At 37.8% G+C, this 22,097-nt stretch overlaps 1 protein-coding gene across 1 annotated transcript in view; it reads left to right on the top strand.

Moving 5' to 3' along the window:
* ADAMTS19 (ADAM metallopeptidase with thrombospondin type 1 motif 19) overlaps positions 1-22,097 on the top strand; it is a 500,178-nt gene that overhangs the window by 279,995 nt on the left and 198,086 nt on the right. Inside the window, exon 8 of the mRNA XM_066276903.1 lies at positions 14,167-14,272. Within this exon, the coding sequence (XP_066133000.1) occupies positions 14,167-14,272 (106 nt within the window). The remainder of the gene's footprint in view (positions 1-14,166; positions 14,273-22,097) is intronic.

The following is a 22,097-nucleotide window of genomic DNA, read 5'->3' as shown; positions in this document are numbered from 1 at the left end:
TTTTGGGGTATATACTTAGTAGAGGGATTGCTGGGTCATAAGGTAGTTCTATTTTCAGTTTTTTGAGGAACCACCATACTTTCTTCCATAATGGTTGTACTACTTTACATTCCCACCAACAGTGGATGAGGGTTCCTTTTTCTCCACAGCCTCTCCAGCATTTGCTATTACTTGTCTTGCTAATAATACCTAATCTAACAGGTGTGAGGTGGTATCTCATTGCAGTTTTGATTTGCATTTCTCTTAATAGCTAAAGAAGATGAGCATCTTTTCATATATCTCTTGGCCATTTGTATTTCTTCCTGGGAGAAGTGTCTGTTCATATCCTCTTCCCATTTTTTTATTGGATTGTTTGTTGTTCAGTTTTATGAGTTCTTTGTATATTTTGGATATTAGGCCCTTATATGAGCTGTTGTTTGAAAATATAATTTCCCATTTAGTTGGCTTTCTGTTTATTTTGTTATCAGTTTCTCTTGCTGAGCAAAAACTTCTTAGTCTGATGTAGTCCCATTCATTAATTTTTGCCTTCACTTCTCTTGCCTGTGGAGTCAAATTCATAAAATGCTCTTTAAAACCCAGGCCCATGAGTTGAGTACCTATGTCTTCTTCTATGTACTTAATTGTTTCAGGTCTTATGTTTAGATCTTTGATCCATTTTGAGTTAATTTTTGTACAGGGGGAGAGACTGTAGTCCAGTTTCATTCTTTTGCATGTGGCTTTCCAGTTTTCCCAGCACCATTTATTGAAGAGGCTTTCTTTTCTCCATTGTGTGTTGTTGGCCCCTTTATCAAAAATTATTTGACTATATATATGTGGTTTTATTTCTGGACTTTCTATTCTGTTCCATTGGTCTGAGTGTCTATTTTTCTGCCAATACCATGCTGTTTTGATTGTCATGGCCCTATACTATAGTTTGAAGTCAGGTATTGTAATGCCCCCAGCTTCATTCTTTTTCTTTGGGATTGCTTTGGCTATTCGGGGTTTTTTATAGTTCCATATAAATCTGATGATGTTTTGCTCTATTTCTTTAAAAAATGTCATTGGAAGTTTGATGGGAATTGCATTAAATTTGTATATTGCTTTGGGTAATATAGCCATCTTGATTATATTTATTCTTCTTAGCCAAGAACAAGGTATATTCTTCCATCTCATTATATCTTTTTCGATTTCCCTTAAAAATGGTTTATACTTTCCATTGTATCAGTCCTTTACATTCTTTGTTATGTTTATTCCTAAGTATTTTATTTTTTTTGTTGCAATCGTGAAGGGGATTATTCTTTTGAGTTCGTTCTCAAAAGTTTCATTGTTGGCATATAGAAAGTCTATTGACTTCTGTATGTTAATTTTGTATCCTGCGACCTTACTGTATTGGCTTATTGTTTCTCGTAGTCTTTTTGTGGATTCTTTGGGGTTTTCGATGTATAGGATCATATCATCTGCAAAAAGTGATACCTTTACATCTTCTTTTCCGATATGGATGCCTTTTATTTCTTTGTCTTGTCTGATTGCTCTGGCTAGAACCTCTAGTACCACATTAAATAAGAGTGGATAGAGTGGACAACCCTGTCTTGTTCCTGATTTAAGGGGGAAAGCCTTCAGTTTAGTGCCATTTAATATGATGTTAGCTGATGGTTTATCATATATGGCCTTTATCATGTTGAGGTATTTTCCTTCTATACCCATTTTGTTGAGAGTCTTAAACATAAAATTGTGTTGTATTTTATCAAAAGCCTTTTCTGTGTCTACTGATAAGATCATGTGGGTTTTGTTCTTTGTTTTGTTGATATGGTGTATTACGTTAACCGTTTTACGTATTTTCAACCATCCTTGAGATTCTGGGATGAATCCCACTTGATCATGATGTATTATTTTTTTAATATGTTGTTGTATTCTATTTGCTAGTATTTGTTTAGTATTTTAACATCTGTATTCATTAGAGATATTGGTCTGTAGTTTTCTTTTTTTGAGCAGTCCTTGCCTGGCTTTGGTATGAGGGTTATGTTGGCCTCATAAAATGTGTTTGGAAGTATTGCTTCTTCTTCAATTTTTTGGAAAACTTTGAGTAGAACAGGAACCAAGTCTTCTTTGAATGTTTGATAAAATTCGCTGGTATAGCCGTCAGGGCCTGGACTTTTATTTTTTGGGAGGTTTTTTAATTTTTTTTTCTATTTCTTCTCAACTAATAGGTCTGTTTAGGCCTTCTGCTTCTTCTTGACTCTGTCTAGGAAGGTTGTATTGTTCTAGGAATTTATCCATTTCTTCTAGGTTGTAGAATTTAATGGCATAAAGTTTTTCATAGTATTCTACAATAATTCTTTGTATATCTACGGTGTCCGTGGTGATTTCTCTTCTTTCATTTTGAATTTTGTTTATATGAGTTCTTTCTCTTTTTTCCTTGGTAAGTCTTGCCAAGGGTTTGTCAATTTTGTTGATCTTTTCAAAGAACCAGCTCCTTGTTCTATTAATTTTTTCTATAGTTTTTCTGTTCTTTAATTCATTTATTTCTGCTCTGATTTTTATTATCTCCTTTCTTCGGCTGGTTTTGGGTCTTCTTTGTTCTTCTTTTTCTAGTTCCTTAAGGTGGGAAGTTAAGTGGCTCACTTGGGCTCTCTCTTGTTTGTTCATATATGCCTGAAGTGATATGAACTTTTCTCTTATCACTGCTTTCGCTGCATCCCATAGATTCTGATATGTCGTATTGTCATTTTCATTATTCTCTATATATCTTTTGATGTCTGCACTTATTTCTTCTTTGACCCATTCATTTTTTAAAAGTATGTTGTTTAGTTTCCACATTTTTGTGGGATTTTCTTCCTCTCTTTTGCAGTTGAATTTTAGTTTTCAGGCTTTATGATCAGAAAATATGCTTCATACAACTTCAATTTTTTTGAATTTGCTGATGTTGTTTTTGTGGCCCAACATATGGTCAATTCTTGAGAATGATCCATGTACACTGGAGAAAAATGTATACTCAGTCACTTTGGGATGAAATGTCCTGTAGACGTCTATTATATCCAGGTGCTCCAATGTTTTGTTTAAGGCCACTATATCTTTGTTGATTCTCTGTTTGGATGACCGATCTAGAGCCGTCAGTGGTGTATTGAGGTCTCCAAGTAGGATTGTATTTTTGTCAGTTTTTGTTTTAAGGTCAGTAAGTAGCTGTCTTATATATTTTGGTGCTCCTTGGTTTGGTGCATATATATTAAGAATTGTTATGTCTTCTTGATTATGTCTTCTTAGCCATTATGAAATGGCCATTTTTGTCTCTGAGTACTTTTCCTGTCTTGTAGTCAGCATTATCAGATATGAGTATTGCTACGCCTGCTTTTTTTTGGATGTTATTTTCTTGGAGTATTGTTTTCCAGCCTTTCATTTTGAATTTATTTTTATCCTTGTTACTTAGATGAGTTTCCTCTAGGCAGCATACAGTTGGATTTTCTTTTTTAATCCATTCTGCTACTCTGTGCCATTTTATTGGTGAGTTTAATCCGTTCACATTTAGTGTAATTATTGATACTTGTGAGTTCCCTATTGCCATTTTATAGATTGCTTTCTGTTAATTTTGTGCCTTGTTTGATCCTCTCTTTCGTTTTTCTATCTTTTGTTTTTATTTGGTTGTATTCCATGCATCTTTCCTCTGTTGCTATCTTTTTTATCTCATGTGCTTCTGTGGTGGTTTTTTCAATGGTGGTTACCTTTGAGTAATGAAAAGAGTCTCTACCCTGTTCCTTGTAGCGAACTATTTTGTGAGTACTTTTGCACTCCATCGTCCTTTGCTACTGTTAATCTCCATCTTCTCCCCCTCTTTCTTTTTGTTGTCACCGTTTAAATTTGGTTTTATTGTGTTCTTCTTGGAGCTTTTACTTGTGGCTCTGTTTTTTTTTTGTTCTTTGTATCTGATTGGAGAACCCCCTTTAGTAATTCCGGGAGTGGAGGTTTCCTGATGATAAATTCCCTCATCTTTTCTGTATCTGTGAATGTTTTTATTTCTCTTTCATATTTGAAGGATAGCTTTGATGGGTATAGTATTTGTGGCTGAAAGTTCCTCTTTTTCAGGACTTTAAATATTGGGGTCCACTCTCTTGTAGCTTGTAGAGTTTCTGCTGAGAAATCTGATGATAATCTAATGGGCCTTCCTTTATATGTTGTATTCTTCTTTTCCCTGGCTGCCTTGAGAATTTTTTCTTTGCTGTTGGTTAGTGTCAATTTCATTATGATATGCCTTGGAGTAGGTTTGTTGGGGTTAAGAAAACTCGGAGTTCTGTTTGCTTCTTGAACTTGAGGCTTTAGTTCTTTCCACAGGCTTGGGAAGTTCTCATCAATTATTTGTTTAAGTATGTTCTCCATTCCGTTTTCTCTCTCTTCTCCCTCTGATATACCTATTATTCTTATGTTATTCTTTTTGATGGAGTCAGATAATTCTTGTAGGGCTATCTCATTTTTTTTAATTTTTGAGTCTCTTTCTTCTTCTCTCTGTTGTGCCTCAAGTTGCTTGTCTTCTATTTCACTAATCCTCTCTTCTATCTGACCTGTTCTATTAGCTAAGCTTGTTACTTCGTTTTTCAGCTCGTGAATTGAGTTTTTCATCTCTGTTTGATTTGTTTTTATACTTTCAATTTCCTTGGACATATATTCTTTGTGTTCATGGAGTTGTTTTCTGATTTCCCTATATTGCCTTTCTGTGTTTTCTTGTATATCTCGGAGGATTTTTAGTATTTCTATCTTGAATTCTCTGTCATTTAGCTCCAAGGTTTCCAATATATTAAATTTTTTCTCTATAGATTTTTCCTCATCTAGCTGTGTTACCTCTCTTTCTTTTGTATCCATGATATTCGATTTTCTCTTCCTTAATGGCATCTGAGGGTGGTTTTGTTGATAGTATTAATGAGATTTAATAAAGAATAAAAAGTTAAAAAAAATAAAAAAATAACAAATCAAAAAAAGTTGTTTTTTTAAAAAAAAATTAATAATGAAATAAAGAAAAATAAAATAAAATAAAAATTTTTTAAAAAAGGAAATTATTCCCCCCCTCTTTTTTTCCTCTCCTTTCCTCTCCCCTCTTTCTTGAGAAAATCTTGTGGTGGACTGTGAGTTATAACAAACAATGCCTGTGATGGAGGGCCTGAATTGGGGAAAAGTAATAAAGGGGCAAAAAAGAGAGAAAGAAAAAAAAAAAAAAGGAAAAAAAAAGAGCGTATGGACCCACAAAAAGCAAATAAGGAAAAAATTTGGGTCAAGAATAAAATGATTTGCTTTTAGGTGTTGGTTTTCTAAGAGTTATGATGAGAGGAATAAGAGGAAAATGGAAAAATGGGGGGACAAATTAAAAACTTACTATTGTATTTAGTGGAACAAGAACTAGATAATATGGAGAGCCAGGGATGGGAGCACTGCTAGTGAGTTAAAAAGGTGAAGTAAAAACCCCCCAAAATGCCACAAACATAGGTTTGATTCCCAGATAAGATAATTTGTTTGTTATTGAGGTTTGAATGAGAGGAGATGTAAAGGAGAAAGGAAGAAACTAATATAGAGGGAGAAAAGAAAGAGAGAGAGAGAAAAAAAGAGGGAACCACTAAAAGAAGAAAAAAGAAAGGAGAGAGAGAGAGAGAGTTAAGGGTTTTGGAGTGCAACCCTCATAGAGAGAAAGGAAGAGAAGAGAAAAGATAATGGGAGATGTAACACTTATGGGTAGTGTAGTTCAAGGAGAGGAGAGAGTAAGACCGGTAGAGAGTTAATCGGCCAAATTGGAGGAGGAAAAAAAAGTCTCAAGAATGAAGATAAGAGAAACAAACGAACAAATATAATAAAATGTGATAGGTTATAAAGTCTGCAGATTATTCTTGATTTTGAGAGGTTATCTTCTTGCTTTTTCTTTTCTCTCCCTCTTCCTGGTCGGTGACTCTGTACCCCGGGTTCTGCCCCTTTGGCACGCTCAGGTAGAGGTTTGCAGTTGATAAGTCTCTATGGCAATGTCATGTATTGTGCTTTATTCTCGTTGGGAGTCGAGGCTCATTAGCATTTATAGGCTCCGACAGTGAGAGAGTCCGTGTTCCTGGAGCCTTTCTCCTAGTCTTTCCTTCCTCAATTAGTAGCCTGATAGTCCAGGTATGGGGTTGCTGCTGCCTCTGCCTGGATAGTAAGAGGCTCAAATTGCTGGCAACTCCCCACTCTATTTCCACTCAGCACAGGGCTCTGGGTAAGGCTCAGTCAGTCAGAGCTGCTAGCATAATCAGGCGGACTTTCCGCCCACTCGAAGACCTCTGGCTCTGCCACTCTATCCGGTAACACAAGCGGGCGCCCACTTCCGGGGTGCTTGGAGGAAACTCTCACTCACTGTCTGCAACCAGGATATCCGGCCAGCAGTCTCACGCTCTGAGTGAAACCCCCAACCGCAGGGAAAAGTTGCAGCGTTGGAATTGAGTCTCGCTCCGTCCCCGTGTGCGGCTTTTGCAAGGCGCTGGGGCGGCCCGAGATTCCACTTTGTCTCACACAAAGGCCCCTGACTCTGCCCCTCTCTGTGATAACACGGGCGCGCACTGCCGAGGCACTCGGAGGAATCGCTCACTCCTTATCTGCGCGCGCAAACCAGGATATGAGGCCGGCCGTGGTTCCCTCTGAGTGAAACAGCCTCCAGCACGGAAAATCTCCACCGTTGGGATTAGTTCTCACTCCCTCCCGTGCGTGGCTTTCCCAGGGAGCTGGGGCTGCCCAGAGACTCTGCCCTCAGCCCACAGAAAGGCCTCTGACCCTGCCTCTCCGTGGGGCAACACGAGCACCCACTTCCGCGGCTTAGGAAGAAATCTCTCTTCCACTAACTGCGCACCGACCAGGATACCGGGTAAAATGGCCGCTCCGCTTGTCTTTCTTTGTTTGGGTTTGGCGCAAGTGTTAGCTTCTATTGCCCGGGTTGCCACAGGATCAGATTTTCCTCGGCTTGGATCTCTGAGCCACAGCCTGGTTCGGCCGTTTTTGCTGCGGGGGCCTGGATCCACTCACCCCCCTTGCCCGCCTCAGTTTCTATATTCACAGTTACCAGAGAAAGCCGCCCTGCTTAGGTCAGTGAGGAAGGCGGAGCATTTCTTACTCCCTATTTCCTTCGGGGTTTGGTTATATATTTAGCCAATTTTTCACTCAATCATACCTTTGGGTGTATTGCGAAGAATCTGGAAGCTCCAAGTATAGGTTTTTCTGTTTCTGGTTGAAGATCTTGTTGAATTTTGGGGGAGATTTATCGGTATCGCTTCCTACTCCGCCATTACTCTGATGTCATCTCTCTGAGTTGTTTTTTGAGCTCCCTAAATTGCCTTTCTTGTATATCTCGGAGGATTTTTAGGATTTCTATCTTGAATTCTCTGTCATTTAGCTCCAAGGTTTCCAATATATTAAATTTTTTCTCCATAGATTTTTCCTCATCTAGCTGTGTTACCTCTCTTTCTTTTGTATCCATGATATTCGATTTTCTCTTCCTTAATGGCATCTGAGGGTGGTTTTGTTAATAGTATTAATGAGATTTAATAAAGAATAGAAAGTTAAAAAAATAAAAAATCGAAAAGAGTTGTTTTTTTAAAAAAATTAATAATGAAATAAAGAAAAATAAAATAAAATAAAAATTTTTAAAAAAGGAAATTATTTCCACCCTCTGTTTTTCCTCTCCTCTCCTCTCATCTCTTTCTTGAGAAAATCTTGTGATGAACTGTGAATTATAACAAACAATGCCTGTAATGGAGGGCCTGAATTGGGGAAAAGTAATAAAGGGGCAAAAAAAAAAAAGAAAAAAGAAGGGGGTATGGACTTACAAAAAGCAAATAAGGAAAAAATTTGGGTTAAGAATAAAATGATTTGCTTTTAGGTGTTGGTTGTCTAAGAGTTATGATGAGAGGAATAAGAGGAAAACAGAAAAATGGGGGGACAAATTAAAAAATTACTATTGTATTTAGTGGAACAAGAACTAGATAAAATGGAGAGCCAGGGATGGGAGCACTGCTAGTGAGTTAAAAAGGTGAAGTAAAAACCCCCCAAAATGCCACAAACATAAGTTTGAATCCCAGATAAGATAATTTGTTTGTTATTGAGGTTTGAATGAGAGGAGATGTAAAGGAGAAAGGAAAAAACTAATATAGAGGGAGAAAAGAAAGAGAGAGAGATAAAAAAGAGGGAACCACTAAAAGAAGAAAAAAGAAAGGAGAGACAGAGAGAGAGAGAGAGAGAGAGTTAAGGGTTTTGGAGTGCAACCCTCAGAGAGAAAGGAAGAGGAAAGAAAAGATAATGGGAGATGTAACACTTATGGGTAGTGTAATTTAAGGAGAGGAGAGAGTAAGACCGGCAGAGAGTTAATTGGCCAAATTGGAGGAGGAATAAAAGTATCAAGAATGAAGATAAGAGAAACAAATGAACAAATATAATAAAATGGGATAGGTTATAAAGTCTGCAGATTATTCTTGATTTTGAGAGGTTATCTTCTTGCTTTTTCTTTTCTCTCCCTCTTCCTGGTCGGTGACTCTATACCCCGGGTTCTGCCCCTTTGGCACGCTCAGGTAGAGGATTGCAGTTGATAAGTCTCTATGGCAATGTCATGTATTGTGCTTTATTCTCGTTGGCAGTCGAGGCTCATTAGCAATTATAGGCTCCGACAGTGAGAGAGTCCGTGTTCCTGGAGCCTTTCTCCTAATATTTCCTTCCTCAATTAGTAGCCTGATAATCCAGCTATGGAGTTGCTGCTGCCTCTGCCTCGATAGTAAGAGGCTCAAAGAGCTGGCAACTCCCCACTCTATTTCCACTCAGCACAGGGCTCTGGGTAAGGTTCAGTCAGTCAGAGCTGCTAGCACAATCAGACAGGGTTTCTGCCCACTCAAAGACCTCTGGCTTTGCCACTCTGTCCAGTAACACAGGCAGGCGTCCACTTCCGGGGCGCTTGGAGGAAACTCTCGATCACTATCTGCGCGCGCAGACCAGGATATCTGGCCAGCAGTCTCACGCTCTGAGTGAAACCCCCAACCGCAGGGAAAAGTTGCAGCGTTGGAATTGGCTCTCGCTTCGTCCCCGTGCATGGCTTTTGCAAGGCGCTGGGGCGGCCCGAGATTCCACTTTGGCCCACACAAAGGCCCCTGACTCTGCCCCTCTGTGCGATAACACAGGCGCGCAATGCTGAGGCACTCAGAGGAATCTCTCACTCACTATCTGCGTGCGCAGACCAGGATATGAGGCCGGCCGTGTTTCCCTCTGAGCGCAACCCCCACCGGCACGGAAAATTTCCACCGGTGGAATTAGTTCTCGCTCCCTCCCGTGCACGGCTTTCCCAGGGCACTGGGGCTGCCCCGAGATTCTGCTTTCGGCCCACACAAAGGCCTCTGACTCTGTGGCCTCACTGTGGCGTAACACGGGCACCCACTCCTGGGGCTTAGGAAGAAATCTCTCTCCCACTAACTGCACGTGCACCGACCAGGAGATCAGGTAAAATGGCTGCCTCGCTTGTCTTTCTTTGTTTGGGTTTGGCGCGATTGTTAGCTTGTATTGTCCAGGTTGCCACAGGATCAGTTTTTCCTCGGCTTGGATCTTTATGCCACAGCCTGGTTCGGCCGTTTGTGCCACGGCCTGAATCTATTCACCTTCTTTGCCCACCTCATTTTCTATATTCACAGTTACCAGAGAAACCCGCCCTGTTTAGGTTAGTGAGGAAGGCAGAGCATTTCTTACTCCCTTTTTCCTTTGGGGTTTGGTTATATATTTAGCCAATTTTTCACTCAACCATACCTTTGGGTGTATTGAGAAGCATCTGGAGGCTCCAAGGATAGATTTTTCTGTTTCTGGTTGAAGATCTTGTTGAGTTTTGGGGGAGATTTATCGGTATCGCTTCCTACCCCGCCATTACTCTGACGTCATCTTCATTCCCTCTTTTTCATTGAGACATACAAGAATATCAGAAAGTGACTTTCTTAACAAGCTGCATCTGTGAAAGTCCTGCAGCAGTCAGATTCTATAGGGAAACTATAAACATTTCTATTAAAGTCAGCAGGAAAAACAAGAAGCCCACTATCACACATATATTTCAAGTGTGTTGGAAATCTTGGCCAATATAGTAAAATAACCAAAAACTGCATATGGTGATGAGATTTAGTTGTAGTGAAAAAGTTATGAAATATGAAACATTCTAAGGGAAATTTTGTACCAAACAGTGGTCACTGGCATGCTAATTACAGTTGAGCTTATTTTACTATTTTTGTGGGACACTTATTGTCAAATTATATCTTTAAAATATTTTTAAGCCTCAAGAAATTTTTTTTATAATTTTTAAAAATATTATATTTATTGATTTTAGTGGGGGTGGGTGGACAAGAAGTAGTTGCTTCACTCTAGCTGTTCATTGGTTGCTTATGCGTGCCTTGACCGGGCAAGCCCATGGTTTTGAACCAGTGACCTCAGCATTCTAATCTGTGCTCTATCTGCTGTGCCACCACAGGTCAGGCAAAGCGCAAGAGAATTTTAATACTCTTATTAATAAAATATATTTTTGTTTTACCTTCCTTCTCATCCACCCTCCTTTCTTTTTCCTTCATTTCTTATACTACAAGTTCAGTTAACTTCCAAAGTTCAGTTATTTTTCTTATGCTTCCAAGTTCAGTTATTTTTCTATTTTTTGTTGTATAAATAAGTACATGACTTTGCTCTTAAAATTTGCATCATGTTTGAGAATTAAAAAAATTTTTTTTCGGCCCTGGCCGGTTGGCTCAGCAGTAGAGCATTGGCCTAGCATGCGGGGGACCCGGGTTCAATTCCCGGCCAGGGCACATGGGAGAAGCACCCATTTGCTTCTCCACCCCCATCCCCTCCTTCCTCTCTGTCTCTCTCTTCCCCTCCCACAGCCAGGGCTCCATAGGAGCAAAGATGGCCTGGGCGCTGGGGATGGCTCCTTGGCCTTTGCCCCAAGCGCTAGAGTGGTTCTGGTTGCGGCAGAGCGACGCCCCGAAGGGGCAGAGCATCGCCCCCTGGTGGGCAGAGCGTCGCCCCTGGTGGGCGTGCCGGGTGGATCCCGATCGGGCGCATGCGGGAGTCTGTCTGACTGTCTCTCCCCGTTTCCAGCTTCAGAAAAATACAAAAAAAAAATAATTTTTTTTTCATTTGTTTAATGAGACTAGATAAAGAATACATTTTTTTCTTCCTCTTTTCCTTCCCCTAACTCCTCCCTATTTATCTTGCCTTCCTTCCTACATTGTGTTGATTTAATCCTGGAGTACTTTTTTTTTTTTTTTCAAGAGAAGCAGGGAGAGAGAGAGAGATAGAGATGTGAACATTGAGCTATTCCTGTATGTGCCCTGAGCGGGAATGGAACCAGCAACCTCTCTCTGCACTTTGGGAGGATGCTCCAACCAACCAAGCTATCCAGCCAGGGCTTTATCTTTTTTAACATTTTAAAAATATTTTATTTATTCATTTTAGAGAGAAGAGAGAGAGAGAGAAAGGGGGAGCACCAGCTCCCATAGGTGCCTTGACCAGGCAAGCCCAGGGTTTTGAACTGGCAACTTCAGCATTCCAGGTCGACACTCTATCCACTGTGGCACCACAGGTCAGGCCAGGGCTTAATTTTTTTTTAATTAATTGATTTGGAGAGACAGAAAAGAGAGAGAGATAGGAGAGGAGAAGGGAAACATTCCTTTGTTGTTCCACTCAGTCATGCATTTGTTGGTTGCTTCCTATGTGTGCCCTGACTGGGGATCAAAGCCACAACCTTGTTGTTTCAGGACAACACTCTAACCAAGTGACCTAACTGGCCAAAGCCTAGTCCTGGAGTACTTTCAATTGCCTTAATCAGCAAAATGAAGTAATTGGGCTGATCATCATTCCATTCATCTATTATCCATCCATCCACTCAATGATTCACAGAGAAGTCATTTAATCTATCTGTAGATTTCAAATCTCTATAAAATCAGCCCTGGCAGGATAGCTTGGTTGGTTAGAGCATCATCCCGAAGCACAGAGTTTGCCAGTTCAATTTCCAGTCAGGGCACATACAGGAGCAAATTCATGTTTCTGTCTCCCCCTCTTCCTTTCTTCCTCTGCCTCTAAAACTAATAAAATAAACATTAAAAAAAACTCTGTAAATTATATTTTGACTTTTAAATATATAGAGAAAATAACATCTATGTGTATATTCAATCACTTAGCTGTTTCGGTAGTTATATTTTTTAAATAATGTTTATACTATATTGAAAATAATATGTTTATACTATATTTTGCTTAAATATGTTTATACTATAATATATATACTATATATAATAAATATATAATATATAAATAATATATATAATAAATAATACATATAATATATAATATATAGTATGTATTATATACTATAATATATGTTTATACTATAATAATATGTTTATACTATTTTATTACCCTGATAGGCCAGTAAATACCAGGTCTTGACATGCATATAGTATTTCAAATATACTTTTAACTAGTCTCCATTTTCAGTCCTCCTATAACCCTCTCCTCAGACCTGGTGTGCCTCAGTTCTTTAGCTTCTCTGGGTTTCCACCTCACTCATAAACTCTTCTTTCCTGTCATTTGGCTGTGTCTCCACTAAATCACTTCAGATTCCTCCATGAGTCTTCTGTCTTTCCTAAATATAGGGAAATTATTTATTATTATTTTTTTAAGCTGGGAGGGAGCAGGTAGGACAGACATGACAGATACAGACAGACAGGAAGGGGAGGAAATGAGACGCATCAATTCTTCATTGTGGCACCTTAGTTGTTCATTGATTGCTTTCTCATATATGTCTTGACCCTGGGGTTCCTGGTGAACCAGCGACTTCTTGCTTAACCCAGTGACCTTGGGATCAAGCCAGCGACCTTGGGTTTCAAGACAGCCACCTCTGGGCTCAAGCCAGTGACCCTAGGGTCATATCTATGATCCTACATTCAAGCCAGCAACCCCTCATTAAGCTGACAACCTCAGAGTTTTGTACTTGGGTCCTCAGCGTCCCAGGCAGACACTCGATCCATTGTGCCAGTGCCAGCTCAGGCAAACTGTTTTATTTAAACTTAATTATTTATTACTGTTATTTTTTAAATTTCTGGAGCAAGGAGAAAACTCACAAGCAGTCAGTCAATCACCTTTTAACTAGAGTCAAACTGTGCACTAAATTGTTATCAGAAGCGAAATACACATTGGTGGGTAGATGGATTCAGAGTTGAATCCAAACCCCCATTTTATCCTATTTAGTAGTCACATGTTGTTTAGGAAATAATTTTGTCTGTTCAGGCCTTAATATTTTCATAAAATAAGATTAAATGTATTTTATAAGAATATGAGGATTAGAGAATACACAGCAAATTCAATTAATACCATATATTATTTTAATAGCTTTTGTTATATTAAAAGGCATTAAAACTTACACTTAGAAGATTTTAATCCCTATGTTAAACAATATTTATTCAAGAATATATCTGATTTGGTAAAATAGTACAAAAATTTTTGACTAAAGAGTTATTAATGATTTCAGATATTCATCTTTACTAATAATTTAAACCAAAAGATCAATCAACTTACTGAAAGTTTTATCTTAAATAATATTTCAATATCATATAGTCTGCAGTTGAACCATCTTATTTGCCAAGAAGTTTTCAGAAGAAACATTTTCAGTTTTCCAAATATCACAGAGAGTTTTTATGTCATGTTAGTTAAAATGGTATTTCACAAAATTAAATTTCAAAATGTATTAATTTGAAATATAAATGTAAGTACAAGAAGGTCCTATATGTAGTTTATTTTAGGATATTTCTTTGAGATTAAATTCTTCACAAGAATCAAAAAATATTTAACAATATCATTGCTTTTTATTTACATTTATAAGTTGCTACTATTCATTTACCTTAAATGACAATGAAAAATTATAATTATAAAATATATTCTTACAGTATGCCTTTTGAATATTGGATAATTAATAAAATAATTTTATCTAAAATATAAAATTAAAAAGAATATTAACAGTTTATTGAGTGATATTTACATATGCATTTTCCCCTAAAATTCCATTTATAAAGGCTAGATATATTTTAACACTGACATACTTTATTTTTTCTTCCCTTTTTGTTTCTTCTAGTAGTACCTAGCATAAAAATTTACACTTTAATTATGACATATGATAATGTTTCTGTTTTCTAGGTATAGCTTACTTGAGTGGAATGTGCAGTGAAAAGAGAAAATGTATTATTGCTGAAGACAATGGCCTGAATCTTGCATTTACAATTGCTCATGAAATGGGTCACAAGTAAGTATAAAAATCCTGGCTACGCTAGCAAATTAGCATATAACTTTACAATTTGAGTTACTAAGTTTTTTGCATATATATATGCATAAAATTCCCCTCCCCCTTGGGCTCAAGTTTTTTAAAAATTAGGGAAACAAGAAGAGATGGAGAAGACCATCTAAATTTAAAAGTATCTTCTGAATGTTGTAACCATTCCTGATTGCTTGAATAACATTTTATTATGTTATTAAAATCCTCTGTAGAACAGTCATTATATGGTACATGATTGATTTTACTACACAATTTCAAATGAAATAAACATTGCAATGATCCTGACACTAGAGAGCTATGTATTATTTAAACATCTTATGAAAACACTTTGTACAAGTTTAAATACTTTTAGCCTATAATAGAACTGTTGTTTGTTATTGGCCTGAACCAAGTAAAGGAATTCATGGTTTAGGGGTAATGTATTTGAAAGAGAATTAAACTGGACACACAATTAACATGTAACAAATATTATGTTCCAGACACAATCTATGCACTTTACATTGATTAGTTCATTTAAAACTTACAAAAAGCAAGGATCTCATTTCATACCTAGTATTAATAATAATAAATAATTAGTAATAGCAACACTTTTGTAGCCCTCACTGTGTGCCGATCACTTCTCTGTGCTTTATATATCTTTACAAGATTCTGGTGCAGTAGTGCTATCAGAGTACCCATCTTCCAGGGGAAAAAACCAAAGTATAGGGAAGTTAATTTACCTTCTCCAAGTTATGAAAATAGTAAATGTTGGAGGAAGGATTTGAACTCAAGTCATCTAATGCAGGTCACACTATTATGAAATTCTTTGTTCAATGATCTGCTTGCCACCTTTGGGCCCTAGATCACTCATCAGTAAAATGGGGATAATACCTGTGTTATGAGGTTGGTTTGGGATTTAAATGACATAAGAGCTATGCATACATTTACAGGCAGTATATTATATTAGAAGTAGTGTGTGTTAAAGGAATCGAAATAAATGTTGACTGTAGGCTTCCCTTCATGGTAGCAGCATGAGTGTGCCAATTAAAAGTATTTTAATGGGAGAGTAATGGCGGGGTAGGAAGCGATACCGATAAATCTCCCCCAAAACTCAACAAGATCTTCAACCAGAAACAGAAAAACCTATACTTGGAGCTTCCAGATGCTTCGCAATACACCCAAAGGTATGATTGAGTGAAAAATTGGCTAAATATATAACCAAAGCCCGAAGGAAATAGGGAGTAAGAAATGCTCCGCCTTCCTCACTAACCTAAACAGGGCGGCTTTCTCTGGTAACTGTGAATATAGAAACTGAGGCGGGCAAAGGGGGTGAATAGATCCAGGCCACGGCACAAATGGCTGAACCAGGCTGTGGCATGGAGATCCAAGCCGAGGAAAAACTGATCCTGTGGCAACCCGGGCAATACAAGCTAACACTTGCGCCAAACCCAAACAAAGAAAGAAAAGCAGAGCGCCCATTTTACCCGGTCTCCTGGTCGGTGCGCAGTTAGTGGGCGAGAATTTCTTCCTGGGAAAGCCACGCACGGGAGGGAGTGAGAATTAATTCCAACGGTGGAAATTTTCCATGCTGGTGAGGGTTTCACTCAGGGAAACGCGGCCGGCCTCATATCCTGGTTTGCGCACGCAGATAAGGAGTGAGCAATTCCTCCGAGTGCCTCGGCAGTGAGCACCCGTGTTATCGCACAGAGGGGCAGAGTCAGGGGCCTTTGTGTGGGCCAAAGCGGAATCTCGAGCCGCCCCAGCGCCTTGCAAAAGCCGCGCACGGGGACGGAGCGAGACTCAATTCCAACGGTGGAGATTTTCTGTGCTGGAGGGTGTTTCACTCAGAGGGAACCGCGGCCGGCCTAATATCCTGGTTTGTGCGCACAGATAAGGAGTGAGCAATTCCTCCGAGTGCCTCGGCAGTGCACGCCCGTGTTATCGCACAGAGGGGCAGAGTCAGGGGCCTTTGTGTGGGCCAAAGCGGAATCTCGAGCCGCCCCAGCGCCTTGCAAAAGCCGCGCACGGGGACGGAGTGAGACTCAATTCCAACGCTACAACTTTTCCCTGCGGTTGGGGGTTTCACTCAGAGCGTGAGACTGCTGGCCGGATATCCTGGTCGCAAACAGTGAGTGAGAGTTTCCTCCAAGCGCCCCGGAAGTGGGTGCCCGCTTGTGTTACACGGACTCTCTCACTGTCGGAGCCTATAAATGCTATTGAGCTTCGACTGCCAACGAGACTAAAGCACAATACATGACATTGCCATAGAGACTTATCAACTGCAAACCTCTACCTGAGTGTGCCAAAGGGGCAGAACCCGGGGTACAGAGTCACCGACCAGAAAGAGGGAGAGAAAAGAAAAAGCAAGAAGATAACCTCTCAAAATCAAGAATAATCTGCAGACTTTATAACCTATCCCATTTTATTATATTTGTTCATTTGTTTCTCTTCATTCTTGATACTTTTTTTTCCTCCTCCAATTTGGCCGATTAACTCTCTACCGGTCTTACTCTCTCCTCTCCTTGAACTACACTACCCATAAGTGTTACATCTCCCATTATCTTTTCTCTTCTCTTCCTTTCTCTCTATGAGGGTTGCACTCCAAAACCCTTAACTCTCTCTCTGTCTCTCCTTTCTTTTTTCTTCTTTTAGTGGTTCCCTCTTTTTTTCTCTCACTCTCTTTCTTTTCTCCCTCTATATTAGTTTCTTCCTTTCTCCTTTACATCTCCTCTCATTCAAACCTCAATAACAAACAAATTATCTTATCTGGGACTCAAACCTATGTTTGTGGCATTTTGGGGGGTTTTTACTTCACCTTTTTAACTCACTAGCAGTGCTCTCATCCCTGGCTCTCCATATTATCTAGTTCTTGTTCCACTAAATACAATAGTAATTTTTTAATTTGTCCCCCCATTTTTCCGTTTTCCTCTTATTTCTCTCATCATAACTCTTAGACAACCAACACCTAAAAGCAAATCATTTCATTCTTGACCCCAATTTTTTCCTTATTTGCTTTTTGTGGGTCCATACGCTCTTTTTTTTTCTTTTTTCTTTCCTTTTTTTTTTTTTTTTGCCCCTTTATTACTTTTCCCCAATTCAGGCCCTCCATCACAGGCATTGTTTGTTATAATTCACAGTCCACCACAAGATTTTCTCAAAAAAGAGGGGAGAGGAGAGGAGAGGAAAAAAAGGAGGGGGGGAATAATTTCCTTTTTTTAATTTTTATTTTATTTTTCTTTATTTCATTATTAATTTTAAAAAAAAAAACTTTTCTATTTTTTATTTTTTTTATTTTTATTTTTTTAACTTTTTATTCTTTATTAAATCTCATTAATACTATCAACAAAACCACCCTCAGATGCCATTAAGGAAGAGAAAATCGAATATCATGGATACAAAAGAAAGAGAGGTAACACAGCTAGATGAGGAAAAATCTATGGAGAAAAAATTTAATATATTGGAAACCTTGGAGCTAAATGACAGAGAATTCAAGATAGAAATACTAAAAATCCTCCGAGATATACAAGAAAACACAGAAAGGCAATGTAGGGAGCTCAGAAAACAACTCAATGAACACAAAGAATATATGTCCAAGGAAATTGAAACTATAAAAACAAATCAAACAGAGATGAAAAACTCAATTCACGAGCTGAAAAACGAAATAACAAGCTTAGCTAATAGAACAGGTCAGATAGAAGAGAGGATTAGTGAAATAGAAGACAAGCAACTTGAGGCACAACAGAGAGAAGAAGAAAGAGACTCAAAAATTAAAAAAAAATGAGATAGCCCTACAAGAATTATCTGACTCCATCAAAAAGAATAACATAAGAATAATAGGTATATCAGAGGGAGAAGAGAGAGAAAATGGAATGGAGAACATACTCAAACAAATAATAGATGAGAAATTCCCAAGCCTGTGGAAAGAACTAAAGCCTCAAGTTCAAGAAGCAAACAGAACTCCGAGTTTTCTTAACCCCAACAAACCTACTCCAAGGCATATCATAATGAAATTGACACAAACAAACAGCAAAGAAAAAATTCTCAAGGCAGCCATGGAAAAGAAGAATACAACATATAAAGGAAGGCCCATTAGAATATCATCAGATTTCTCAGCAGAAACTCTACAAGCTACAAGAGAGTGGACCCCAATATTTAAAGTCCTGAAACAGAGGAACTTTCAGCCACGAATACTATACCCATCAAAGCTATCCTTCAAATACAAAGGAGAAATAAAAACATTCACAGATACAGAAAAGATGAGGGAATTTATCATCAGAAAACCCCCACTCCAGAAATTACTAAAGGGGGTTCTCCAATCAGATACAAAGAACAAAAAAAAAACAGAGCCACAAGTAAAAGCTCCAAGAAGAACACAATAAAACCAAATTTAAACTGTGACAACAAAAAGAAAGAGGGGGAGAAGATGGAGATTAACAGTAGCAAAGGACGATGGAGTGCAAAAGTACTCACAAAATAGTTCACTACAATGAACAGGGTAGGGACCCTTTTCATTACTCAAAGGTAACCACCATTGAAAAAACCACCACAGAAGCACATGAGATAAAAAAGATAGCAACAGAGGAAAGATGTATGGAATACAACCAAATAAAAACAAAAGATAGAAAAACGAAAGAGAAGGATCAAACAAGACACAAAACTAACAGAAAGCAAGATATAAAATGGCAATAGGGAACTCACAAGTATCAATAATTACACTAAATGTAAACGGATTAAACTCACCAATAAAAAGGCACAGAGTAGCAGAATGGATTAAAAAAGAAAATCCAACTGTATGCTGCCTAGAGGAAACTCATCTAAGTAACAAGGATAAAAACAAATTCAAAGTGAAAGGCTGGAAAACAATACTCCAAGCAAATAACATCCAAAAAAAAGCAGGCGTAGCAATACTCATATCGGATAATGCTGACTACAAGACAGGAAAAGTACTCAGAGACAAAAATGGTCATTTCATAATGGCTATGGGGACACTGAATCAAGAAGACATAACAATTCTTAATATATATGCACCAAACCAAGGAGCACCAAAATATATAAGACAGCTACTTATTGATCTTAAAACAAAAACTGACAAAAATACAATCATACTTGGAGACCTCAATACACCGCTGACGGCTCTAGATCGGTCATCCAAACAGAGAATCAACAAAGACATAGTGGCCTTAAACAAAACACTAGAGCACCTGGATATGATAGACATCTACAGGACATTTCATCCCAAAGTGACTGAGTATACATTTTTCTCCAGTGTACATGGATCATTCTCAAGAATTGACCATATGTTGGGCCACAAAAACAACATCAGCAAATTCAGAAAAATTGAAGTTGTACCAAGCATATTTTCTGATCATAAAGCCTTGAAACTAGAATTCAACTGCAAAAAAGAGGAAAAAAATCCCACAAAAATGTGGAAACTAAACAACATACTTTTAAAAAATGAATGGGTCAAAGAAGAAATAAGTGCAGACATCAAAAGATATATACAGACTAATGAAAATGACAATACGACATATCAGAATCTATGGGATGCAGCAAAAGCAGTGATAAGAGGGAAGTTCATATCGCTTCATGCATATATGAACAAACAAGAGAGAGCCCAAGTGAACCACTTAACTTCTCACCTTAAGGAGCTAGAAAAAGAAGAACAAAGACAACCCAAAACCAGCCGAAGAAAGGAGATAATAAAAATCAGAGCAGAAATAAATGAATTAGAGAACAGAAAAACTATAGAAAAAATTAATAGAACAAGGAGCTGGTTCTTTGAAAAGATCAACAAAATTGAAAAACCCTTGGCAAGACATACCAAGGAAAAAAGAGAAAGAACTCATATAAACAAAATCCAAAATGAAAGAGGAGAAATCACCACGGACACCGTAGATATACAAAGAATTATTGTAGAATACTATGAAAAACTTTATGCCACTAAATTCAACAACCTAGAAGAAATGGATAAATTCCTAGAAAAATACAACCTTCCTAGACAGAGTCAAGAAGAAGCAGAAAGCCTAAACAGACCTATCAGTAGAGAAGAAATAGAAAAAACCATTAAAAACCTCCCCAAAAATAAAAGTCCAGGCCCTGACGGCTATACCAGCGAATTTTATCAAACATTCAAAGAAGACTTGGTTCCTATTCTACTCAAAGTCTTCCAAAAAATTGAAGAAGAAGCAATACTTCCAAACACATTTTATGAGGCCAATATAACCCTCATACCAAAACCAGGCAAGGATGGCACAAAAAAAGAAAACTACAGACCAATATCTCTAATGAATACAAATGCTAAAATACTAAACAAAATACTAGCAAATCGAATACAACAACATATTAAAAAAATAATACATCATGATCAAGTGGGATTCATCCCAGAATCTCAAGAATGGTTCAACATACGTAAAACGGTTAATGTAATACACCATATCAACAAAACAAAGAACAAAAACCACATGATCTTATCAATAGATGCAGAAAAGGCTTTCGATAAAATACAACACAATTTTATGTTTAAGACTCTCAACAAAATGGGTATAGAAGGAAAATATCTCAACATGATAAAGGCCATATATGATAAACCATCAGCTAACATCATATTAAATGGCACTAAACTGAAGGCTTTCCCCCTTAAATCAGGAACAAGACAGGGTTGTCCACTCTTTCCACTCTTATTTAATGTGGTACTAGAGGTTCTAGCCAGAGCAATCAGACAAGACAAAGAAATAAAAGGCATCCATATCGGAAAAGAAGAAGTAAAGGTATCACTTTTTGCAGATGATATGATCCTGTACATCGAAAACCCCAAAGAATCCACAAAAAGACTACTAGAAACAATAAGCCAATACAGTAAGGTCGCAGGATACAAAATTAACATTCAGAAGTCAATAGCCTTTCTATATGCCAACAATGAAACAACTGAGAAGGAACTCAAAAGAATAATCCCCTTCACGATTGCAACAAAAAATATAAAATACTTAGGAATAAACATAACAAAGAATGTAAAGGACTTATATAATGAAAACTATAAACCATTGTTAAGGGAAATTGAAAAAGATATAATGAGATGGAAGAATATACCTTGTTCTTGGCTAGGAAGAATAAATATAATCAAGATGGCTATATTACCCAAAGCAATATACAAATTTAATGCAATTCCCATCAAACTTCCAATGACATTTTTTAAAGAAATAGAGCAAAAAATCATCAGATTTATATGGAACTATAAAAAACCCCGAATAGCCAAAGCAATCCTAAAGAAAAAGAATGAAACTGGGGGCATAACAATACCTGACTTCAAACTCTATTATAGGGCCACGACAATCAAAACAGCATGGTATTGGCAGAAAAATAGACACTCAGACCAATGGAACAGAATAGAAAGTCCAGAAATAAAACCACATATATATAGTCAAATAATTTTTGATAAAGGGGCCAACAACACACAATGGAGAAAAGAAAGCCTCTTCAATAAATGGTGCTGGGAAAACTGGAAAGCCACATGCAAAAGAATGAAACTGGACTACAGTCTCTCCCCCTGTACAAAAATTAACTCAAAATGGATCAAAGATCTAAACATAAGACCTGAAACAATTAAGTACATAGAAGAAGACATAGGTACTCAACTCATGGACCTGGGTTTTAAAGAGCATTTTATGAATTTGACTCCAATGGCAAGAGAAGTGAAGGCAAAAATTAATGAATGGGACTACATCAGACTAAGAAGTTTTTGCTCAGCAAGAGAAACTGATAACAAAATAAACAGAAAGCCAACTAAATGGGAAATTATATTTTCAAACAACAGCTCAGA

The sequence above is a fragment of the Saccopteryx bilineata genome, chromosome 4, assembly GCF_036850765.1.
Source record: "Saccopteryx bilineata isolate mSacBil1 chromosome 4, mSacBil1_pri_phased_curated, whole genome shotgun sequence".
In the NCBI taxonomy this organism is placed as follows: domain Eukaryota; kingdom Metazoa; phylum Chordata; class Mammalia; order Chiroptera; family Emballonuridae; genus Saccopteryx; species Saccopteryx bilineata.
The sequence above is the reverse complement of the archived record's forward strand: the minus strand, read 5'-3'. Positions and strand labels throughout refer to the sequence as shown.